At 44.4% G+C, this 22202-nt stretch overlaps 1 protein-coding gene across 2 annotated transcripts in view; it reads right to left on the bottom strand.

The window, feature by feature from the left end:
• The window catches only part of SPTLC3 (serine palmitoyltransferase long chain base subunit 3), a 133657-nt gene that overhangs the window by 20891 nt on the left and 90564 nt on the right, over positions 1-22202 (bottom strand). For both annotated transcript variants that reach the window (XM_026503019.4, XM_057312667.1), the window contains exon 9: positions 14031-14157. In XM_026503019.4, coding sequence (XP_026358804.1) covers positions 14031-14157 — 127 coding nt within the window. The remainder of the gene's footprint in view (positions 1-14030; positions 14158-22202) is intronic.

Below are 22202 nucleotides of genomic sequence, written 5' to 3'. Positions count from 1 at the left end.
AACCAGACAAGCTTCCCCTCCTCGCTGGGGTTCGGTTTGCCGGCTAATTGTGGTTCTGGGATAAACCCAAGCTATCCTATGTGCACAGAAGCAGCAGCAGGGCCGAGAGGCAATGCCTGTCACTTGGCTGGCTCAGCCCAGCCTGTGGTCCACGCATACAAAAGAAGGCCAGGTAGGACTTTCCACCTCCCCCCCAGCCCCCCAGCACAGGTGATTAATCACAACGGAGGCAGCCCCTCAGTTGAAAGCCAGCGGAGCGTAGCACCCGGCCATCTGTTTCGTATTAGCTGTTGCTGAAATGCCAGTGGCCTGAAACCTTTAGAAAGCGCAGAAAGCCCCGAGCCTCTTTCTCTGCCTCTGTCTGGTCCCCAGGGGGTAACCGAGCACATATCTTCAGGAAGCAGCAGCTAATTCCTCCCTCCACAATGCCTGGACCCTTGGAGGGCCCGATCCAGGTGGGGTTCTCCGTGGACCCCGCTCGCATTCACTGAGGGACTTCCAAGGGACAGAAGGGAACAGCATGTTGCAGGGTTTGAGGGGAGACAAGAAACTGTAGGAAGCTGACCTTGGGTCCACTCTCTGCCCAGGTAGGTGCTAAGAAATGTGAGACCGTTTAAAATCCCATGTCTCATCGTAAGAGTTTCTTTCGGTTCTTTTGGCGTTCACTGCCTCTTCCTCCCTTTGAGGAATCACAGAATTCCTGGTGAAGAGTAAATGAGCAAGGACAGCCCCAGAAACCTTGGTGATGCGGATGGACTAGGGTAGTCTGCCGCTCCCACCCAGCACTGAAGAAAAGCAACAGCATCCGAGGGAAGTTTGACTGTATCTCATGTCAAAGATAAACAGTAAGAAAGTGAGAAAATTTGACTGGAGAGCAAATTGCTGTCACCCAGCGTACTCCTCCCACTCTCCCTCCTCCCCAAGCGCTTAATCTTCCCAGTTAGTCACTCCCATTTTCAAACCTATCAAACTCAAGTGTAAAAATATGTGTGCCCCGTTCCAGGACCCAGAGCAAAGGTCCAAGGTCACAGCTGGAAGGCGCTGGTGCCACTTTCTCCAAGTCCATGTCGGGTTAGAAGCAGGGTCAACACCTCACCTGCCAATCTCATGATAAAAGTTCACAAATGACCAGGATGAATGAAATAATCCATACAAAATGATTTAAAGATGAGGCATGTTCCTGTTTTCCAGTTCGAATACATTATATTTTAATCCTCACTCGTTTTTTCTTTTATCCTTAGCTTTTCTCCACCGAGGGTGGAAAAAAAAGAGGCAAATGATCGAGGTTCATAAATTAATGAAGTTCCTTGAAAGACTTTGCCATTTTATTCCATACTCTTAAGAACTGAATAAAAAAACAGATTAAGCCTTCAAAAAATTTGTTTTGCAAATCTCAAATATCGGACACCATGAATAATCTGGAGCGAACTTGCCCAGGTAGACATAACAGAAACAAACAGTGATTCTCAAATTAAATGAAATGCTTCCAGTGATGTGGGGTAGGGTCATAGCTTCATATGAGCTCAGTCTTGACATGAACTCTGGTTTTATTGCTCTGTCTGGTGCAGAGTGAGAAGTCACCTTGACTAGTCACCTGCTGGGTGCTGGTGTGATGAACATCAGAGATTCAGTCCTCGTTCGAGTCTCTTAGCCTCCTTTAAGTCCATGGTCCCCATAGAACCCATGGGTGGCTGAGTGAGAGGGCGAGGGTGGTTCAGAATGAACCCCTCCATTTCAGATGACTAGCCTAAACGTGCATGTTTATAAATTGCATGTTTTCAATTGCAATGTTCTATGTTCTGTCCCATCACATTTCCCCTTCCAAAAAAAAAAAAAAAAATCCTACTTGTCTGAAAGTATGTTACTGTTTCCAAAATATACGTTCTCCCCTGTTTTGGCCTGACTTCCAGAGCTGTCCCAATTTCATGTCATTTTAAGTTCTTCTGGGGAAGCATTATGTCCATTTTCTGCCTCCAAAAACTGCACAGCATTGAGGAATTTAGCAACATTATACTGATAATGATCTTAATACCTGCCTTGGCCTGGGACTAGGTTCTGTGCAAAAGAAGGAGAAATGGTGGGTAAAATCCAGACTAGGAGCCCTGAGTGTCCCTATAAAAGGAAAAGAGATTCATCTTCAATCCTTTGGACTTTGTTTTTCTTTTTTTCTTAGCTACTTTCTTCCATTCCAGGTCAAGAGTTTATTTATTCAGTCAATAGGGAAAGATTGGGAAACTGTCTAAAATATACAGTGTCTTCCTACAGTATACATCCATCAAAAGTCTGGGAAAGAATGTTCTGGACTGAGGTTAAGTACTGTGGCAAAGACTGGCTAGCTATTCACTGAACCCATTTCCTTCTAGGCAGACAGTTACTTCATTTTCCTGGCTCCTCTGTGGTCAGGCAAGGTCATGTGGCTGAGTTATGGCCAGTAGAATGTGGGCAGAAATGAAATGTGCCTTTCCAGTAATGGCCCATGAAAACACTGCATACACCGTCCCTATGCTCCTCACGCCTTCAGCGGCAAGCTCGGAAGCCATATGTTGAAGCTGGAGAAGCTACAAGATGGAAGGAGGTTGGATTCCTGGAAGAAACCTTCCCATGCAACAGTAACATCCACTTTGGACATTGTATGACCAAAAAAATAATTTTTTATTGTGTTAAGTTACTGATATATCGGAGCTTGTTACAGCAACTAATTACCTTAACTAATACCAGCCTTATAAGACTGTGTATACCATGAAAACTTTCAACGGTTTAAAATCCTAATGCCCTTCTACTTTTCATTGGCTAAATGGCATAAAAGGCAACCATAATTTTTGTGCAAGAATTTTAGCTTCTCAACCTTTCATTGCTAGTCACCAAATAAAGTCATGAAAACATGACGTTTCTTGATTGAAAAAGATCCTAAGTGCAAGTCATCATTAAGATGGAGGAGGGGAGAGAAGGAGTCCCCCCGCCCAGCATATTCAGTGGAAAATTCCATTTCGGATGCCTAAGAATCAACCTTCTCTCCTCTATTTTAGATATGTACTTTGCCTCGGACAGAGAGGATTAGCTGGTGGCCGGTCCTTGCTGATTACTGTGTATAAAAAAGTCACATGCACTTTTGAGCTTTGGATGTCTCCACAGGAGACGTTAAGTAAGGGATTCAGCTAACTGCTTGGGTAATTAAAGGAAAAACCCCATTTTTGTTCCTGCTATTTGGGTAGCATTGGCTTGAATTACCCAGCTTACTCGCCTCTGTGTTAGATGGTGTCTAGACAGAACCTTCGTACACGTGTAATATAAAACCATTCATTTATCTAAAGAATAGAAAAAGAACCCTAGATTTTGGCCCATACAGGTATCTATCAAGGAGTGATTCTAACTCCAGTATTTGAACCAAAATAATTCTATAGGTAATCTCTAGAGAAACCGTAATTGTTTATAGGTGGTGATTAGGTTCTAAGACTTGTCCAGGAAATCTGTTTAGCCCCAAATCTAGTCACTGAGTATTCATTCATTTACATCTTTGATGCTTAAGACACAATTAATTAACCAAATGCTAACAATTTGGAAGGCTGGATTGGGGGTATGTGGCTAACATAGGAAGGAAAAATTGCAGGGGTTGGAGGAGGGAAGCAATATTTTCTGAATGCAGTCATTGAGATAGGGCTTAGAAGGCTAAATAGGGGTTAGAAGATAAAGAATGGGTATAAGTGCAGGGCACCTGGGTGGCTCAGTCAGTTAAGTGTCTGACTTGGGCTCAGGTCATGATCTCAGGGTCCTGGGATCAAGCCCCGCATTGGGCTCTGTGCTTAGCAGGAAGTCTGCTTGGGACTCTCTCTCCCCCTTTCTCCATCTTCCCCTCTCCTTCTGCCCCTCTCCACACTCGTGCTTGCTCTCTCCCTTCTCAAATAAATAAATATGATCTTAAAAAAATAGGTATAAGTGGGTTGTGGGGAGAGATGAAGGCCTTCCAGATGGAGGAGATATCATGAGCACACGTAAGGGAGGTACCAATGCCTGGCGAATAGTTAACGGGATATGGCCAAGCTTACATTGAATGGGGTCATTCATTCCGTCAACATATATTGCTTGGGGTTGGGGACAGTGTTCCTGTCCTCACGGCATTTGTATTCTCCCGAGGGAGACAGACAATAACCAAGGAAGCAAGTATGTAATTCCAGGTGGTGATAAGTACTATGAAGAAAAATGATGCAGAACAGGGAGGTAGAGAGAGTAACCCACAAAGAAGAGGGTGACATTTTAGAAAGGGTGGTTAGGGTTGGTGGCAGCAGTTAGAAGGGTCATTCCAGCATGAACTCCCATTCCAAGATGTTCTGAGTCCAGATTTCATCTGGGCCCTGAGTTTGGTTCTGAGCCTGCTCTGGGAGAAGAGTGGAGTGGCAAAAACCACAAGGGCATTTGTGTCTGGGGTCAGGAGCAAGAAAGCTCTTAGGTGGTAGTCGAGGGATCAAAATGAGGAAAGGTGGCAAGCTTCTGCGAAATCGGACAAAGTCCCAATTGTTTTCTTTCAGTCTGAAGACAGATTCTCTCCATGTTTGTGAGGCTAAGAAAAATTTCATTGGTGACAATTTTTGACTTATCTGGTGATTTTAAACATGATCTAAACTTGTTCAATGAACAATCTATGCCCCCTTTCCATTCATTGTTCCTTTTTGCATAGAAACCAGTCATCTTTAGCCTCTCAGATATTCTCAGTGACTAGAACCAGGGATTTTGCAATGAAGGGACAGAATACTCAGTTTTAATTTTAGAATAGGCAATGTCACCATAAAATAGTGACACCGTAATGTAACTAAGTGTAGATTTAAAAGACATCACCTCCTCACTTCAGGAATGGAGAGCCTCTCCATCCCAGAGGCTGATACTCAGAGGGAGAAAGGACAGCAATCCCATTAGCTGAGAGCCTTCATTTCCCAACCCTCCAAAGGCAGCATGGGATGAGCAAATATTGTTCTGGGGCCCAGGTAAGGACTTCTTCACAGATGGAATGTTTTGAATACTTCCCAAGCCAAGCAGGAAATAAGATCTCAGAAAGATTTAGTGTGAGGAGGCCCTCTGTTGGGGAGTGTGTCTATTTAATACTTCCTCCTCAGATCCTGGGCCCATCATAGTTTTGATTTGCCAATGGGCAAAGGAAGCCAGCTTGAGGAAGAATTCCTTGTACTGGCACAATGGCTGAGGGTCCTTAGCTTTCATTTGTCCACTCCGTTTCCCCATCCTCCCTTAGCCCTATTGCTCAAGTTCACCAAAACCAAAGTTTCCAGGCTCTGTTAGGCTTGTTAAGCCTTTTCTTCAAATTGAAAGTGGAGAACTGAGGCAATTTCTGGATAATACGTAAGTTTGATCGATAATATCTAAGATAACTGAGGAAGGATACTAGTAATGCTGTGGCTATTTGTGTTGTCCTTTTGTAGTAATAATCTCTGCACACAACCTTCAGAAAACAATAAATTATAAGATAAAACACCCTGTTGTTGTTCCATCCTGTCAAATTCCCCTAGTTTTGAGGCTCCTACATAGTGAATTGACATATGTCCAGGAAGAACACAATTCATTATTTCATTTTAGTCTTATCTTTAGTTTTTCCTCTACCGACACAATATCCAGACAGGTCCCCCCTCCCTCCCCTGCTACTCAGAAACTCCCTGTTAAAGGGCCGCGAGGGACAATGGTGACTTTGAGGAAAAAGAGAGAATTTCATTTTTCTTAACTTACTTGTATAAGCATAGGAGATTTTATTAGCAGTGATGAAGGTTTAAGCTATTGAAACTGGATATTACACATTAGGAATTGGAATTCTGTGTTTATATTCTCTTGCAAGGATATTCTCACTGCTGTTTTACTTTCTAGGCTACTCCTGGCCACTCAATTATAAACATCAAATATTTCCATGCATATGATAGCAAAAAAGAGGTTTTCTGATTCAAAAAGTTGGTGATCATCCCAACAGCCCAGCACTGAAGTAACAGCAGGGGAAGGACGGTTAAATTACAGATGTGATGATTTTTCCTAAAGCCATTTTGATGAAATAAGAAACGAGTTAGGCAATGGAGGGATTCAATGTAAGTACTGACCTGTTAGTTACAGCTAGAATTGTTCTAAAACTATCCCTGTCTCTGGTTCAGTTCTGCATATAAAAAAATTAATGTTACACAAGAAATTAAAAGTTTTACATGTCCACATTAAATTAGATATTCAAATTAGATATTCACATTAGATATTCAAATAAATGGGTCTGTAGATTGCATGTTGGCAAGGAAGCAAGTGTTTGATAAAATATATAGTTGCTATTTCATCCTGATGGGAAATTGAAAGCATTACAAAATCTTAGTATCTGATATTCAATAGATGTATCAGGTTGAACAGACCATCTTTTCTTTCTTTCTTTTTTTTTTTTAAAGATTTTATTTATTTATTTGACAGAGATAGAGACAGCCAGCGAGAGAGGGAACACAAGCAGGGGAGTGGGAGAGGAAGAAGCAGGCTCCTAGCGGAGGAGCCTGATGTGGGGCTCGATCCCATAACGCCGGGATCACGCCCTGAGCCGAAGGCAGATGCTTAACCGCTATGCCACCCAGGCACCCCCAGACCATCTTTTCTTAGAAAAGTGCCAATGTCGTTTAAACACCATGTCGTCAAAGTTGTAACAATCACAGCAGGAAAATGAGTAGCCAATAGGAGGCTGATAATTATAGTGCAAAGTCAAGTAGACTGCATGCAATGATAGGAAAAGCCATTCTTCCCAAGTTATGAATATGAAAGGCTTGCCTGTAATTTATTTTAAAACTTATTAAACTTCCTTCTTCATGATTTAATTTTAACTTAGCCGTTGCCCATTGGGGATCTCCTTTCTCACCGAATGGAGTTTACCTACTGAAGACGCCCTAAGGAACTGAAGTAATTATTATACCTGGTCCTCCCAAGAGACACAAGTCATTAGAGAAATGGCAGTCTCTCTGTCAGATGTCTGCTATGAAATCAAAGAATATAATCGATGCTGTGATCATGAACTCTTTTTTTTAATTCTTTTTTTTTTTAAAGATTTTATTTATTTATTTGACAGAGAGACAGCCAGTGAGAGAGGGAACACAAGCAGGGGGAGCGGGAGAGGAAGAAGCAGGCTCATAGCAGAGGAGCCCGATGCCGGGCTCAATCCCATAACCCCGGGATCACGCCCTGAGCCGAAGGCAGACGCTTAACCGCTGCGCCACCCAGGCGCCCCTGTGATCATGAACTCTTAATGACTTTATGTACTTCAAAAAATTATATGGAAGTGTAGGTTGAAGGGAGAGGCTGTTGTGAGTACAGTACTTCATGAGGGCACAGAGCCCTTGGCTATCAGGCACTAGTGGACTGTGGATTTCTTATAAATAGAGACCTTCATGTTTTTCTCCCCAGTGGTAAGCGCAGTGCCTGACTCATCGTAGGTCTCCGAGACATAGTTTCCAAGTTGAATTAAAAAGAAACGGGCTAAGGCCCAATTATTGGCCATAATACAGATGCTGGTAATACATCTGTTCTGGGCCATCTTTTCCTCCAAAGGATCGAGCGGAATCTCTGAAGACTTAATATTGGCCATCTCAGCACTGAGTTTGCCCATGGTCAGCCTCCTTCCTGGGATTCTTGCTCTATGTCTATGTCTAGTGTTGCTCTTACATTTATATGCTAATTATAATGCCACCGATGTCTGAAAAGGTTGTCCACGTGTCCCCAGTCATCACTTCATGTCTCATGGAGTGATGGGACAACCTGATGGGAGGGAGAAACTGAACTGAGTACAGGTCATCAGACAGCTGTGATTCTCAAAGTCTGGTCCCTGGGGCAGCTGCATCTGTATCACCTGGGAGCTTATGAGATGTGCGACAAGCATTTCTGAGCCAGAAGCTGTCAGCAATCTGTTCTTACCATCCCGCTGGGTGATTCCAAGACAGGCTCAAACCTGAGAATCATGTCTCTACATAAGGGAAAGGATAAGGGGTGTGTGTAGGGGGTGTGCTTGTGCAGCGGGAAATCTAAAGAGAACAGAGGATAGAATTCTGGCAAATTTAGACAGGGGAACATAGCTCACAGAAATGGGAGGAAGAACACACAGAAAAGTGAAGAAAGAACCAGAAAAGAAGAGCACCTCCACAACTAAGAGAAGTCTTCCAAGAAAAGGAAGAGGTGGAGAGGTCAGTCAAATCTGGTCAGAGACAGACCAGCAGAGTGGGTGTGCAGCAGTGACCTTCGAGGGGGCAGAGCCCACAGCAATGCGCTGAGGACAAGCTCAAGTTGCTGAACACTGAGAGGGGAGGAGAAGGGGGAAGCAGGCAGCAAAGGCCACCGTTTCAGGAAGATTTGCAGCCATGGAAGAGATTCAACTCACTGGCTGGCTAAAGAGGAGGAAGGGGTCAGGGAAAGCTTTTTAGGATGAAGGAAGTGAACAAATTCATCGTTGAGAAGAGGGGCAGTGCCTGTGGCAGGTGGGAAGGGAGAGAATCAAGCACAGAGATGTGAAGAAGACAAGGGTCATTTATTTCCTGAGCTAAGAGGGAAAGAGAGGATTCTGTCTTTCCACAAGCATTTGCTGAGAACTTGTAATTGCCCCGCACTGTCCTCAGTGTAATGAATAAAACAGACAAAATGCTTGTTCACCTGGACTTTACATTCTAGGGAGGGAAAACAAAAAACAAGGCAATACCTACGCAATTTGTCAGGTGCTCATAAATGCCGTGAAGATGAAAGTGAGGTAAGGAGAATGCGAGACAGAAGGAGGGAGTGTAGTTTATTGTAGGGTCACTCCCCTAATAGGTTGATTTTAGGCAAAGAGGCTAGGGACATGAGAGAGTGGGCCATGCAGATATTGGTCAGAAATGCTGGTCTGGAGAGGTCGACAAGGGCACAGCGCCCCTGCAGGAGTTGTTCCCTGCGTTCTAGGAAGAGCAAGGATGCCAAGTGCTTGGAATGGACCGAGTGAGGGGAAGAGGGTGGGAAAACGGAAGACTTATCATGAGAAGCCTTGAAGGCCATGGTCTGAACTTCACACTCAGTAAGATGGGAAGCAGTGAAAAGTTCTGCACAGGGGGTATTCTGAGTTACACTTTCTGAAAAAGATTACTTTGGCTTCTGTACGGAAAACAAGTCCTACAAAAGACAAGAGCAGAAGTGGAGAGGATATCCAGGAGGCTACTCCAGTGATCCCAGTAATCCTGGGGGGAGCTAACAGAGGTAGAGGCGGGTGGCAAGAAGGGACCAGATTCTGGGCATACGGCAAAGGACGTGCTGTGGGATTTGCTGACGGAGCAGATGGCAGTCTGAGAGAAAGGCAGAGTTCTAGGGTGAGTAAAAACTTGACCATCTGGAGAAGGGCAGAAAGCAGATGAGTTAAAATAATAGTAACTGTGAGCTTTTATTGCGTGTTTCCTATTTATCAAGTGTCCTGCTAAGTCCATTATTTATCTCGCATCAATTACTCCTATGTACAACCCCGATTGAAATTAAGGGACCAAGGCTAAGCGAGGGTAAGCAGCTTGCCCATCATGGAGCGAGGGCAGTTGGGGACCGGGCCCCAGGCCATTTGGCTGCAGAGCACACACCCTTAATCCTCCGTGAGATACATCGTCTATCTTCCCCCCAGAGTGCGGAAAGGGCGAGTGGGGAAGGAAGGCCAAGACTGGCAGTTCAAAAAGAATATTGACCGTTTCATTGAAAAATACGCATCCAAGATTTAAATAAATAACCATAAGACACCTGTTGCCGGTGCTTTCCTTAGGGGAGTTGTTATGGTTTGGGGCTCAGCCTCCTGGGGCTGCTCGTGCCAGGTGGAGGTGAAGCGAATGACTGAGCTGCAACCTTCCTGGACCTCTTCAAAAGTGATGTCAGTTACAGAGGGTCCCAAATACTAAGTGATCCCTTCAGCGGCCACAGGGGTGTGGAACACATTCCTGGCTTCCAGTCCTCTGAGATAAACATCCCCTCGATCTTGTTTAGCAGAAACATTGACCTGAAATCGAGTGGGCCAGCGAGATGGAAGCTGAATCATGATGTATTTATTAAGCCGAGCACTGGGTTTGACACTCAGAGGAACACCAGATTAATTCAAGACACATTTCTTGCCCTTAAGGGGCTTACAGCACTGATTTGGCTTATGGACCACCCAACAACCATGAGGATGGAGAAACCACATCTCCACTTTGGGCTCATTGTGCTGCGCGATGTGACAGGCCAGGAGATTAAAAGGGCCTTGGAGCACATGGAATGCGGGCACGGCCTCGCAGCTCCCCAGCCTGTGTGCACGAACTCCACGAGCAGCCTGGCTGCAGAGTGAAGATGGCTGTTTGTGCATGAGCGTGTCATTTCGCTGAGACTGCTATTTCATCTTTGAACCTTGGCTTCAAAGGAACACTGACCTTATTCCTGTAGCTTGCCTTTCTTTGAAGCCTATGGCTTTGCATTGCAGATTAAAGTGAAGATATTCATCAAGGGACAGATCTGGCCAACTGCTCCCCAAACTCAACCCGAAACAAAGCCTTGAAAGGCTCCAATCACAGTTGCAGTGGAGTGGGCCAAAGATGAAGGCTTGGAGCCGTGCTCTCTTTCTCAGATCCTGTAAGGCAGCTCTGGAATGACATAGTGCATCCCTTTGAGCTCCGGGCACTCTACCCCGAGAGAGTCCGTATATCTCAGCAGAGAGGGTGCGTTAATGCAATATTCGCAACCTGTCCTAGTCATTTTATTTAAAGCAGGCATTGTCGTAAATGAGGCCAGCATGAACATTCACTGGTGCCTTTGAATTCTTCAAAAGATGTGTCAGACAGAACCATCTGAAACTTGGTAGATGATTCTGTCAATTTTCTTTTCTACTACTTTCCTTTGTTCACCCCTTTGAAAAGAAATTGTCCTGTCTTTCCCCCTGGGTTCTCCCATCCTGGCTCTAAGAAAACAGACTTCATACATTGCTTTCTCTGTTCTTTCTTTTTTTCTTTTCCCTGTTAAGATGGCAAGAGGAGGAAAGTGAGAAACTTCAATGAGGAGGTGAAAAAAATAATAAGCAAATCATTCTTCAATTATTAAGGCAAGAGAGAGAACTAAGGGAGATACCGCCCACCTCAGAGGAAGAAAAATTGTTGATAGACGACTCTCAAAGAACTGATCATATCTTTCAATGCAATTTTTCTGCAGATCTTCACCTGTGATCAGATAAATGGAGTGAATCCTACCTGTGATGAAGCAGGAAACCAATCCACAGGAGGGAAGGCAATGATTGTCAGGTTGGCTACATGTAAATCAACTGCTTCTGATAACATACACACTAAAGGGCTTATGAAATTAGTGATCCTTATTGAGACATAGGCTAATTTTCAGGTAACTTTCCTAGTTATTCATCTTTAAAATAAGGCCAAAGGATAATCTGGTCAGAAAGGGCAGAAACTCAACACTACATCAAAAAATAATGATGTACTATATGCTGGCTAACTGAACATAAAAAAAAAAAAAAAGAAAGAAATGCATGAAGTTTGGGGCACCTGGGTGGCTCAGTCAGGTAAGCATCTGACTTCAGTCAGGTCATGATCCCAGTGTTATGGGATCAAGCCCTGAGTGGGGTTCCCTGCTCAGCGGGGACATCTCCTTCTCCCTCTGCTCCTCCTGCTGTTTGTGCTCACTCTCTCGAATAAATAAATAAAATATTTTTTTAAAGATTTATTTATTTATTTATTTATTTATTTATTTATTTATTTGACAGAGAGAGAGAGACAGCCAGAGAGAGAGGGAACACAAGCAGGGGGAGTGGGAGAGGAAGAAGCAGGCTCCTAGCAGAGGAGCCTGATGTGGGGCTCGATCCCGGAACGCCGGGATCACGCCCTGAGTCGAAAGCAGACACTTAACGACTGCGTCACCCAGGCTCCCCTAAATAAATAAAATCTTAAAAAAAACAAATGAATGAATTTCAAGAAGATCATCAATAATGGCTTCGTGAGGAGCCAGTGGTTCCAGACCAGTTTTTTCATACAACCAGACAGTTCACGTGGGCACAGATACAGCTCTATTTCTAGGTTCAGCTTTAAAACATTGAAAGAGATCTGCTTATCCATATCCACATCCTTTAATTACCAACTTCTTCTCCCACAAATTTGGGTGTGGTCATATGCCTAGTTTTGGCCAAGGTGGTAAGGGTCACTTCCAGGCTGATGTTCCCCTGTTCCCTGCCACAGGGAATGCAGAGGCTAGAAGCAGCCTGAATCACTCCCATGGAAATAGCTGTGCAGAGAGTTATCTGATTTGCATTAGATTTGGCATGAGCAAGAAATAAACCCTGGTTTTGTTAAGCCATAGAGATTTTCAGGGTTTATTTATTATGGTGGCATAACTTTGCTTATCCTGACTAATCCAGGCCTTGGAAGACACCTAGTCTTACCTCACTTCCATCATAAGACTCTTTCCTACAGCATCCCACAGATGAGGTCCAAATACTTCTCACCCAAGAACTAAATGCCTCAGTAATAGTAGCAAATAACAGTAGCAAGCAATTATATGATGTTTACTAAATAATTGTTTTCAGACATAATTTTAAACAGTTTATGTATCTAAATTCACCTAATCCTCACAAAAGCATCGATCAATATTATTTTCCTCATTTTACAGCTGGAGGAGCCCAAACACCGAGAAATCACTTGCCCTGAGTTGAACAGACAAGTTAAATCACTTGCCTACGGCCACAGAGCTAGTAAACAGGATTCCAGGGGTCAAATCTAAGCAGCCACTTTCAGTTTCTGCCCTTAACCATTGCACCACGTGGCCTCCCTAGATTGGATTTTTATTTCCTTTTCACACAGACTACTCAACAAGAGCCAGGATCATAAAACTCCAAAGACAAGGTTGGAAGAGACTTTGGAGAACCATCAATCACGGCATTCTACATGGAGGAACAAAATCACTCTGCAAGCCACTTTCCTGCTCTAGTGAAACGGAAAGTTCTGTCTCAGGGGTGTTCGCACCAGTGTCCTGGGGGGCGCTAGGGCTCAGGAGAAGGGCCTCGGGGCTGTCAGTATGGAGCTAGGTATATACACTACTTCAACCAGCCCACCCCTGTTCTCATCTGTCTTATATAGTAGACTTCTGGGTAAAACTTGTATGTGAGTAAAGTATTCTGCTGCTTTAATAAAACTGGGAAATAGATCGCCCCATGCTTCTCCTGAAATAGTACGCTTGGAAGATGGCAGTCAACAGTGGAGGGCTTCCCACTAGCTGGGAGGTGGGGTGGAGCACATGGATTCTATGGCCCAGTGACCAGTCCTGGGGCGGGGAGAATTAGCTACTTGCATAAACGCACTCACGAGATTGCCTGGCGGCAAGAACTGCTTTATTCATCAGTGTATCCCCACTGTGTTATGTAGTAGAAGCCCTATAAACTACATCTAAAAGATAGCGAGCTCCAAAAGGCTTTGCTGGAACAATTTTTCAAAAAGCAGATTAAGCTCATTTGGGTTGAGCAAAGCAGCACACTTTGCCTGTGGTGACCCACTGTAAAAAAAATAAGAAGAATAAAGGAAATGAAAATGGGAAGTTATTGTGTGTGTTTTGTCCACATATCCTCAAATGCACACGGTGGCCAATCCCTCCCCGACCCCTACTTTGTTCCCAGGGAAACACAAGTGACAGCCCCAAGCAAACACAGGCAAACACATACAACTGTTTGCTTCATTTTAACACAACTGATTACACAAAATTATCCAGATTTGCTGATCACATGAAGAGGTGAATTAGAAAGTTTTCGTTGCTTTAAAAGAGCATTTCTGTGTGTGTGTGTGTGTGTGTGTGTGTGTGTGTGTGTGTGTTGGCAGCAGTTTTAGCACATTTTTGTAGTCCGTATGATTATGTATCATGTACAAATTGGGTTTGTACAAATTGATTTACAAATTGAGTTATAATAAGACAAAGGTGTGTATCTGAGAAAGGGGCAGATTGATGAGACATAAGGAAGGCAGAGAGAAGTGTAAGAAAGGATTTGTGGGAGTTGTCCCCCCTGCAGACCCTCTTACCTTGCGTGGTACCATCCAGTCCCATGATAAATTTCATCGATCTGATGATTTGCTCTGCTACCGGGGGGCTCATGGATGTAGCATAAACAGCACTATGTGAGTGAGCTCGTAAATAATCCACAAGGTCCTTTAATAAAAGAGGAAACCCAAAAAGAAAGCAAATAAGTCTTAGTGTTGGTGGTGAGAACTCCATTTAGTCCCCTCCCCATCCCCCATAGCATAAGACTTTTGATTCTCGAATGTGGTGTCATTTTCAAGGGACATCACCAAACTGTTTATTTTTTTCTATCTCTTCTTCTTAGTCTCTCCTTCAAAAACCTATAAGGTATACAAAAGCGGCATGCTGAGAATTTGGAGTTGAGGTCTGTAAGGCAAAACCATATGTATAAAGGAAAATGATTTCCCAAATGTTTGTTGAATACCTAGCCTGCACACAAGCACTGGCTTAGCATTTAGGAGAATCCAGGAATACAGGATGTGGTTCTTGCCCGTGAGCACGTAACACTAGATTGTGCCTTTGGAAAAGTAATAGCAGGAAAATTAACAGGATACGCAGACCAGTATACGCAGCAGGACGATCGCAGAGGAAAGAGAGGGGATATTGCTAGCTGGAGCAGACAGGGGAGGCTTCAGTGAGGAAGCAGAATGGTCTTAAAGAATGAAGGCGGGTAAAGAGGAAAAGAAAACTTGGGGTGGGGGTACAGAGTGGCATAACGGAGAGGTGGAAAATTAAACCAGAGTGTGGGTTAGGACCAGATGAACTCCGGTTATGCCTTGGACAGTACAGAACTATTGGAATGTTGTGCAGCACTCTTTGGAGTGCTGACGCACTGCAGTCTGCTGGTCTTCAGTGGTAGGAATGATTCTTCACTTGCATGCCCGACTCCTGAGGCCGAATATAAGGTCCCGGGTAAGCCCGCGGGAAGCTTTAAGACATTCCAATAACCCAGTGCCACAGTGGGGAGGGCCGCACTGGAGGTGCTCAGCCATCTATTGGCTGACCAGACCATCCATTGGTCCACCTGTTCTGGCTCATGCCTTGGGACCCTCAGGACGCTCTGCAGAAACCCTGATGGGCTAATGACAGCTCTCTGCACCAGCAGTGCGTCTATAAAGGATCAGCGACCTTTTCTTCAAGGACGGGGAGACAGTTTAGAATCCCACTGAGGTGTCTTCTCTGATCATTCCCTAGTAAAGGTGAACAGGGAGGAGCCCTGCTTTGGGCAGGCCCATCTCCTCCTAAACCCCCTTCATCGACTACCTCCAAGTCTGGGACTATGCCCACCCTTCGCTTTTCCATCTCTCTTGGCGAATGGATAGCATGGTTGTTCACAAGCATTTTAAGCATTCTTAGCTCATCTTCCTCGGTGAATGGTCTGTCTCACAGGTGGCTAGTGATGTGACGCATCTACCTGGCCCAATGAGGGGACCTGGAAGCTCTATTCTCTCCCTCCTGCCTTTCTAAACCCCCCCTTCCATGCATCCTTCTCCCCCAACTTCCTTTCTCTTTATTGGCCTTCATTTCACACTCTTCATTTCTTCCTTTTCTTCTATTCTGATTCCCTCTTTCATTACAAATTCTCCATTTAAATCTTTTTTTCCCTTTCCATGTCTAAGTATTTCCTTCTTCCCTTCCTCTTCCCTTCCCTCCCTTCCTCTTCCCTTCCCTTCCACTTCCCTTCCCTTCCTCTTCCCTTCCCTTCCTCTTCCCTTCCCTCCCTTCCTCTTCCCTTCCCTTCCTCTTCCCTTCCCTTCATTTCTTGTCCTTATTCTTTCCTTTTTCTCTTCTCTCCCTACTCCTGGGCTTTCTTCCCTGCTTCCATTTTTCCTTCCAGCATGTTTGCACGAGGACTTGTCTGTTCTAGATGTGGGAGTGTAAGAAGAGTAGGAGGACAGAAAGGCTAGTCTCTGGCAGCCATCATCCACTTACATTAAAATTAAAATTAAATTTCTATCTATTCTTTTGTTTATTGAATCTCATATAAGCAGTTGGGTGGGTTTTCACTATATTTGCAGAGTATATGCATGGTGATAGCCTGACTTAAGGCACTGGCCACACAGTATTTGGAAAGTTCACTCTGGAGGATGGGGGAGAGGGAGCACGCCTAAAGAGAGAGAGGCATTTTCCAGAGTAGTTGCAGCCAGGCTGTTCTTCACAGCTCCTGTTCAGTGCTGCTCCATGAGCAGCAACAAGGGTTTTCTTTGTTTGTTGAGAGTTGGTGCCTCCTGACAATGCCGGGAAGCCAAGCGGGAGAGAGTGTGTAGGATGCAGGGGACAGTATGATGGGGTGATGAAGGCTCACGTGGACCAGGGCTGGAAAAGGGCTGTTTCAAGGAGGTGATCTGGCCTTGAGGGATGGGTGGATTTGGACAGATGCAGAGGAGGGGGGAGGCATGGATCTGTGCTAAAATTGGGAATGAGGGTGACGTATTATCATCAAAGATGGAGGAGTCAACTGGGAGTAGAGGAAGAAGCTAGTGCTTCCAAGACAAGATTAACCCCGTGAAGGGAAGTGTGACTGAGGAATTACAGGACAAGCTCTGAAACTGGACTGCTTGGGTTCAAATCCTGGCTCTCCCACTTACTGATATGTGACCACCAGCAAGTTACTAAACCTCTCTGTGCTCTACTTTTCTTCTCTGAAAAATGAGATAATAGTAATACTGACTTCAGGGTCATCATGAAAACTAAATGAGTTTATATATATATATATATATATATATATATATATATATATATATAGTCTAGAAGAGTGTCTGGTACATAGTGAACTCCCAATGAGATTGGCAGTCATTGTTAATGGATTGTGCGTTCGGAGATTCTTAGAGCTGGGAGCATGCGTTGGGAGGAGAGAACTAAAATACAAAAACTCCTCGAAGTGTCTCTAACCCAGGCCCCTCATTTGGCAGAGGGTAATGTTCTAAGATTAGGGAACTACACATTGGTACACCCAGACAGCAAACCAAAGGTTTTCAGCCCAGCTCTTCCTCTATCCTTATTGGGGTAGTAAAGGTCGGAAGGAAAAGAAAGGAGAAGAAAAGCATTTTAAAGAAAAGAGTCCCCAGACTTGATGACAGTTGGCATGGCCCCCAAAACATAATAGGGCTCGAAGCTAACACCATAGTTGATATTCCTTGGCCACTTGAAGCTCCATTTTAAGAACTTTACATGGGCTAACTTATTTTACCTTCCCAATCACTCTGAGATAAGTACTATTTTTATCTCCCTTTTATAGTTGAGGTGACCGAGTCACAAAACAGATAGAAAATGATCCAACCAAAACCTGGTTGGGTAACAAGGATTTGGACCCAAAGAGCCTGGCTCTGGAGTCCCCACGCTTAGCGCCATACTATAATACTTCCCCAGACCAGACAGCTGGCTTGGCACGTGGTGAGGGGGACAGGGGAGCCCAGAGCCGACCTCCTTCACTTCCACTTCACCTGTGATACTTTCCCTAATTCACAGTTTGCTCCTTTTTGGGGGTAGAGGGGAGAACCCCAATATACTCGAGTGTTAACAGTACTAAACCACAGACTGAATTGCATCGGTCTCAAAATGCTTTGGGGCCAGTGCTCTTATTTCCCCAAAGTGAGGGAGACCCCCTTGAGAGCAGGGATGGAGTTACGCACTCCTCTAAAATCCACAGCGGTGGGGACCTAGCAGGGGCCTGGTAAATACCGATGATCTAATGAAAAGCAGAGGGGTTTCAGGGACTGAGGATGGATGGTGAGAGTCCCCGAAGTATATAGGGAACTACTAAGCTGCATTCTTAGGAACAAGCATAGAAATATTCTCTTAGTCTTGGGGCTTCACTGGCAAAGATCAGACAAAGAAACAAAGCAAAACTTCCTTGGATTCCTCAAGGGTTCTTCTCAATGTCCCCCAACCTGTAGTTTTCCTTTCCAAATTGGGAACGTTCATAAAGCCAAGGTCATGTGCGTTCTGAGTTTGAATGAATGCCCCATCAGTGCAGTTATCATTCTCTTTTAACATTAAGACTCTCTTGCCCACAATCTTATTTCTTTTAGACTGGGTCCCCTTCCTCTTAGGGTCTGAGTTTGTGAACGGGGTTAATTTTCTGACTTGCTTCAGAAAGTGGGGCTCCTTAGGTAACTTCTGCTGAGCATCAAGGAAGGTCTCGATGCCCCATTTCTGACTCTCTCCTCGCGTTCCGCCATTGGGCACCAAAAGCCATGAATTAGGAGTTGGCTTTGGTCTCCTCAAGGAAAGTCTGGGTTATGTCTTCCTTCAAAGTGGGTTAGAGGTCTCCTCATACCGAGGCTTCCAAGTCCATTTGTAAGTTCAAAACCCTGATTATTTTCTCTACCCATAGGCCTGGAGTTCAAGGGCAGGGGTGGTTTGCTGAGGAAATCAGACAGGAGGCTCTTAGAATAAACATCTTGGTGCTCATACCGTGACCCCCATTTACTTCAAAGGGCTGTTAAATGCAGCCTGGGCTGAGCACACAGGGCAGAGCTGGCCTCTGTGAGGGGCCAGCCTTTGTCTGGCGCCCAGGCTTCTGGGGCGAACGCTCACCCCAAACTTGGCTGCCGTGTCGGACTTCCCTTCTCCGGAATTCCAGCCCTGCAACCAATCAGTCATGAAGGCTACCTCTGCTCCACTCATTTGCAGGTCTCTGCTCAGCCTGGGGAGGCTGTAAAGCCAGGGGTTAGCAGCAGGCAGACAAGGGAACTCAGGATATATGCCTGAGAAACACTTGGGCCCCCCAAAGCAGGGTCTTTAGTGTTGACCACACCTCCTAGGCAACTGGACTGACACAAATTAAAAAATAAACATAAAGCTAGCTTCATCAGCTCAGGTATCCTTCAAAGAAGCCATTCATAGCATGGAGCTCTGACAGGTGGAGAGAAGGCGTTATCTCTGACATTGCACCGCAAAGGTCTTGAAAGGACAGAATGTTCCAAGTTGGGTTGTTCCCAGATGATCTACGGTAGCTCCAAACTCAAAGTGAACAAAATAGCAAAATATTGCTGGCTCTGGAGAGGCCGTTTGGTCGGTTTCCCTAAGGCAGGGAGAGAAAGTCCAGACGGGGGCAGTAAATTCCAATAAGCAGAGATGAATTTGTCGGACATTCGGTGACAGCCAGCCTAAGGCCAAGACAAAGTCCCTACTCTCTGTGGTACTGTCTTAGCAAATCAATTTTTCCTCCTCTTGTTTGTTTCCAAACACGTTTCCTTTCATGACAGATCTGGTTGCTAACGTACACGTTCCTGACCTTGACCAGCTCCAGAAAGACTTCTAGAGCCTCCTCGAAACTGTTGTTGGGAATATAGTCCCTCTCCTACTAACCCTAACATTGACATTTAAAAAGAAAGCCAGTTTTACCTTTTTCTAGATTTTTTGACCCAAGTAGTTAATTTCAAATCTCAAGATTTACTAAGATCTCTATGAACATAGTGAAATTGAAATTATTAGTGTTTCAGAAAAATGTACAATCCTAGTGTGTGTGTTTTAACATTTTAAGGTTCATTTTGTTGCTTTTGTACCTACTGGTTAGAATCCTCGCTATTTTGCAGTTACTTTCCCCACCCCACACACAAATTGAGGTATATACTCCAAAATATCCAGGAAAAATATGATGAAACTCTATAAAAACTGTACTCCAATTATTTAAATAGCTAAGTAGAAAGTTTTCTTTCAAATTAAAACTGTTAGCATTTGTCCAATCCTCCGTCCTTTCAGTTAAAAAGCACAGTTTAAAACAAAGTATAAGTGAAAATTTTCTCAAAAATAATTCAAAATCCAGGCGAATAAAAACTATGATTTAAATGGAAACTACACATAATTTAAAATTAACATAACTTAAAAAGCTAAAGGTCCAGACAAGCAGATGCAAAAATTCCATTAAGTCTTGGGCTTAGCAGGTTGGAAGGAAACCAATTTATCTGGGTTTGCCACAGACTCATCAAAACCATTCCAGACAGGTGTGTGTTTGATTTTGAAATCATCAGGGGACGACGCATATAAAAACTTTCTCAAGTGGCCTCCAGTCTCTTGCTCACCCTCCACGTCTTGAAAACTGCCCTATGTTTTCTAGGTTTCGCATCTGACTGTTTAAGGGCAGTTAAGGCTCTGTACAGGCTAATGGACCTCTGCCAAAGACTCTCTAATTCTTGCTGCCATCTAGTGGTCAACTCAGAGACTGCAGCGTAGTTCGGAGCGGGAGGAGAAGACAGAGGCTCTGGAAAGGCAGCGGAGGGGGAAGGATGATGCAGTTCTCTGGATCCAAGCATGCGGAGAATGAATATTTTAAAGAGCAAGGAAATGAACAGATCTACACATTTTTTTTCTGCATTGATATTAATGTAAGTACTGATTTTCCACGACTGCCCGGTATCTATCCCAAATGAATACAAGTTACATAGACAAGAACAAATACACCTTCAAAACAGTCCCACTGGCTTGAGGATGGAGAGGAAGAGAGAACCAGAGTGAGCTGGTCCTAACTTCAGGCCAGTCATGAGCCTTTGTTTAAAGTGGGTATCCGATGAAGGAACTCCAAGGGGAAAATGTGACATCTACGAAATTTGACAACATTTCAAGGATCCGCGCGCTTCCGTTTATTCAGGTGCCCTTAGTTCAGGAAACAGAGTTACGCTTGGTTAAAAATTTTGTAGCTCAGAACTGCTGCTAAAGTCATCACAAAACCACAAGCTCACAAAAAATGAAGCCCCAATGAGGCACCTTCTAAATTTGAGACCTTCTGATCCCTCTGCTTCCACAGTTGAGGAAGGGAACATTAAACCTTTCACCAGATTCAGCTAAATTTTGTAGGATCCTAAGCATTCCCGATGTTTTTAGCATTACCCGGCTAATTCCCACAGGCCGGTGGAGGGAGGATGGAAAACAGTGCTTTGAGCTCAGAAGAAAGTAATGCTAGTTGAAGGGTCAAGACCACTGAAAACCCTGACCATTTTAAGCATTTGTACATCTCATGGTCACAGTGAAATCTGTTGTTTTAAATCATAGGCTTTTGATGGCCAGACTGTCTTCGGCTACAGTCCCTGATTTGTCTAACTGGTTTATCAGGAGTCTGAACTCTTGTTCCTGCTGGTGACAATGAGTAAGGAGTTGGAAATTTTGGAGACGCTGTGAATGCCACCTGCATGCACTGGTTTGGGGCCTGGTGTTCCTCCTTGGTGGAGCCAACACCACTGTCACGAGTCACTCTGGGGCAGGTGTAGGCCTTTGTGAGAGAGCTATCAGGGTTTGGGTACAGGGCAGACCACTGGCTTCTTTATCCCTCAAATCCAGGTTTGATTTTTTCATTTTCTCTTTCTCCCTGGCCCTTGCCTCCTCTCTTTAATTTCTTTTAAACATTGATTGGTTTATATTGGCAACCTCCTTGGTGGTATTGGCTTAAAAGGACAGGGATAACACTCAATAGTCTGATCCCATCGGATCAGAATTTTAAGTCACGTAGATAAGATATGAGAAGGGCATCCAGCTGGCTCTGTTGGTCCAGATGCGATTCTTGATCCTGGGGTCATGAGTTTGAGCCCCACACTGGGGGCAGAGATTACTTAAGAAAGGAAGGAAGGAAGGAAGGAAGGAAGGAAGGAAGGAAGGAAGGAAGAAAGAAAGAAAGAAAGAAAGAAAGAAAGAAAGAAAGAAAGAAAGAAAGAAAGAAAGAAATTAGAGGGTGACACAATTTGACCTATGGCTTATCCAAAATGTGGGAGAGAATTATTTCGCACAGGAAATCTCTTACAAGGGTGTCTCTGATCTTGCTACGATTTTGACTGAAACTCTTAAAACCCAGAACTCGTAGCACAGGGTCAACCTCATTAATATCTGACCTTTGCCCACTGTTGCTGTTACCTGCTTTATGTTTTTCATGCCACAACAACCAAGCTACTTACAGCTCTGTAACATCCCCTTAACATGTCTGTGGATTGGTCTACATTACTCCCTCTTTTTGAAATATACCCTCCCCCATCATTTGCCTAGGAGAATGATATTTATTCTAAGAGTCCTTAGCTACTACCCTGCAGAGTCAACCACCCCTCTCCTTGTATGAAGCCTTTTCCTGCGTACACTGCTGATGCTGTCATTTTATTCTAAAGCGATTCCGCGTCACGTGCTCCTCTTCACCGTGAGCGGGGGAGTTCCTTGCCACGCTGGGCCTACTTGGCTGGGGACCCACTGTA

Source organism: Ursus arctos, unplaced genomic scaffold (assembly GCF_023065955.2).
Source record: "Ursus arctos isolate Adak ecotype North America unplaced genomic scaffold, UrsArc2.0 scaffold_16, whole genome shotgun sequence".
In the NCBI taxonomy this organism is placed as follows: Eukaryota; Metazoa; Chordata; class Mammalia; order Carnivora; family Ursidae; genus Ursus; species Ursus arctos.
Note: the sequence above shows the minus strand (reverse complement) of the source record. Positions and strands in the feature narration are given on the sequence as shown.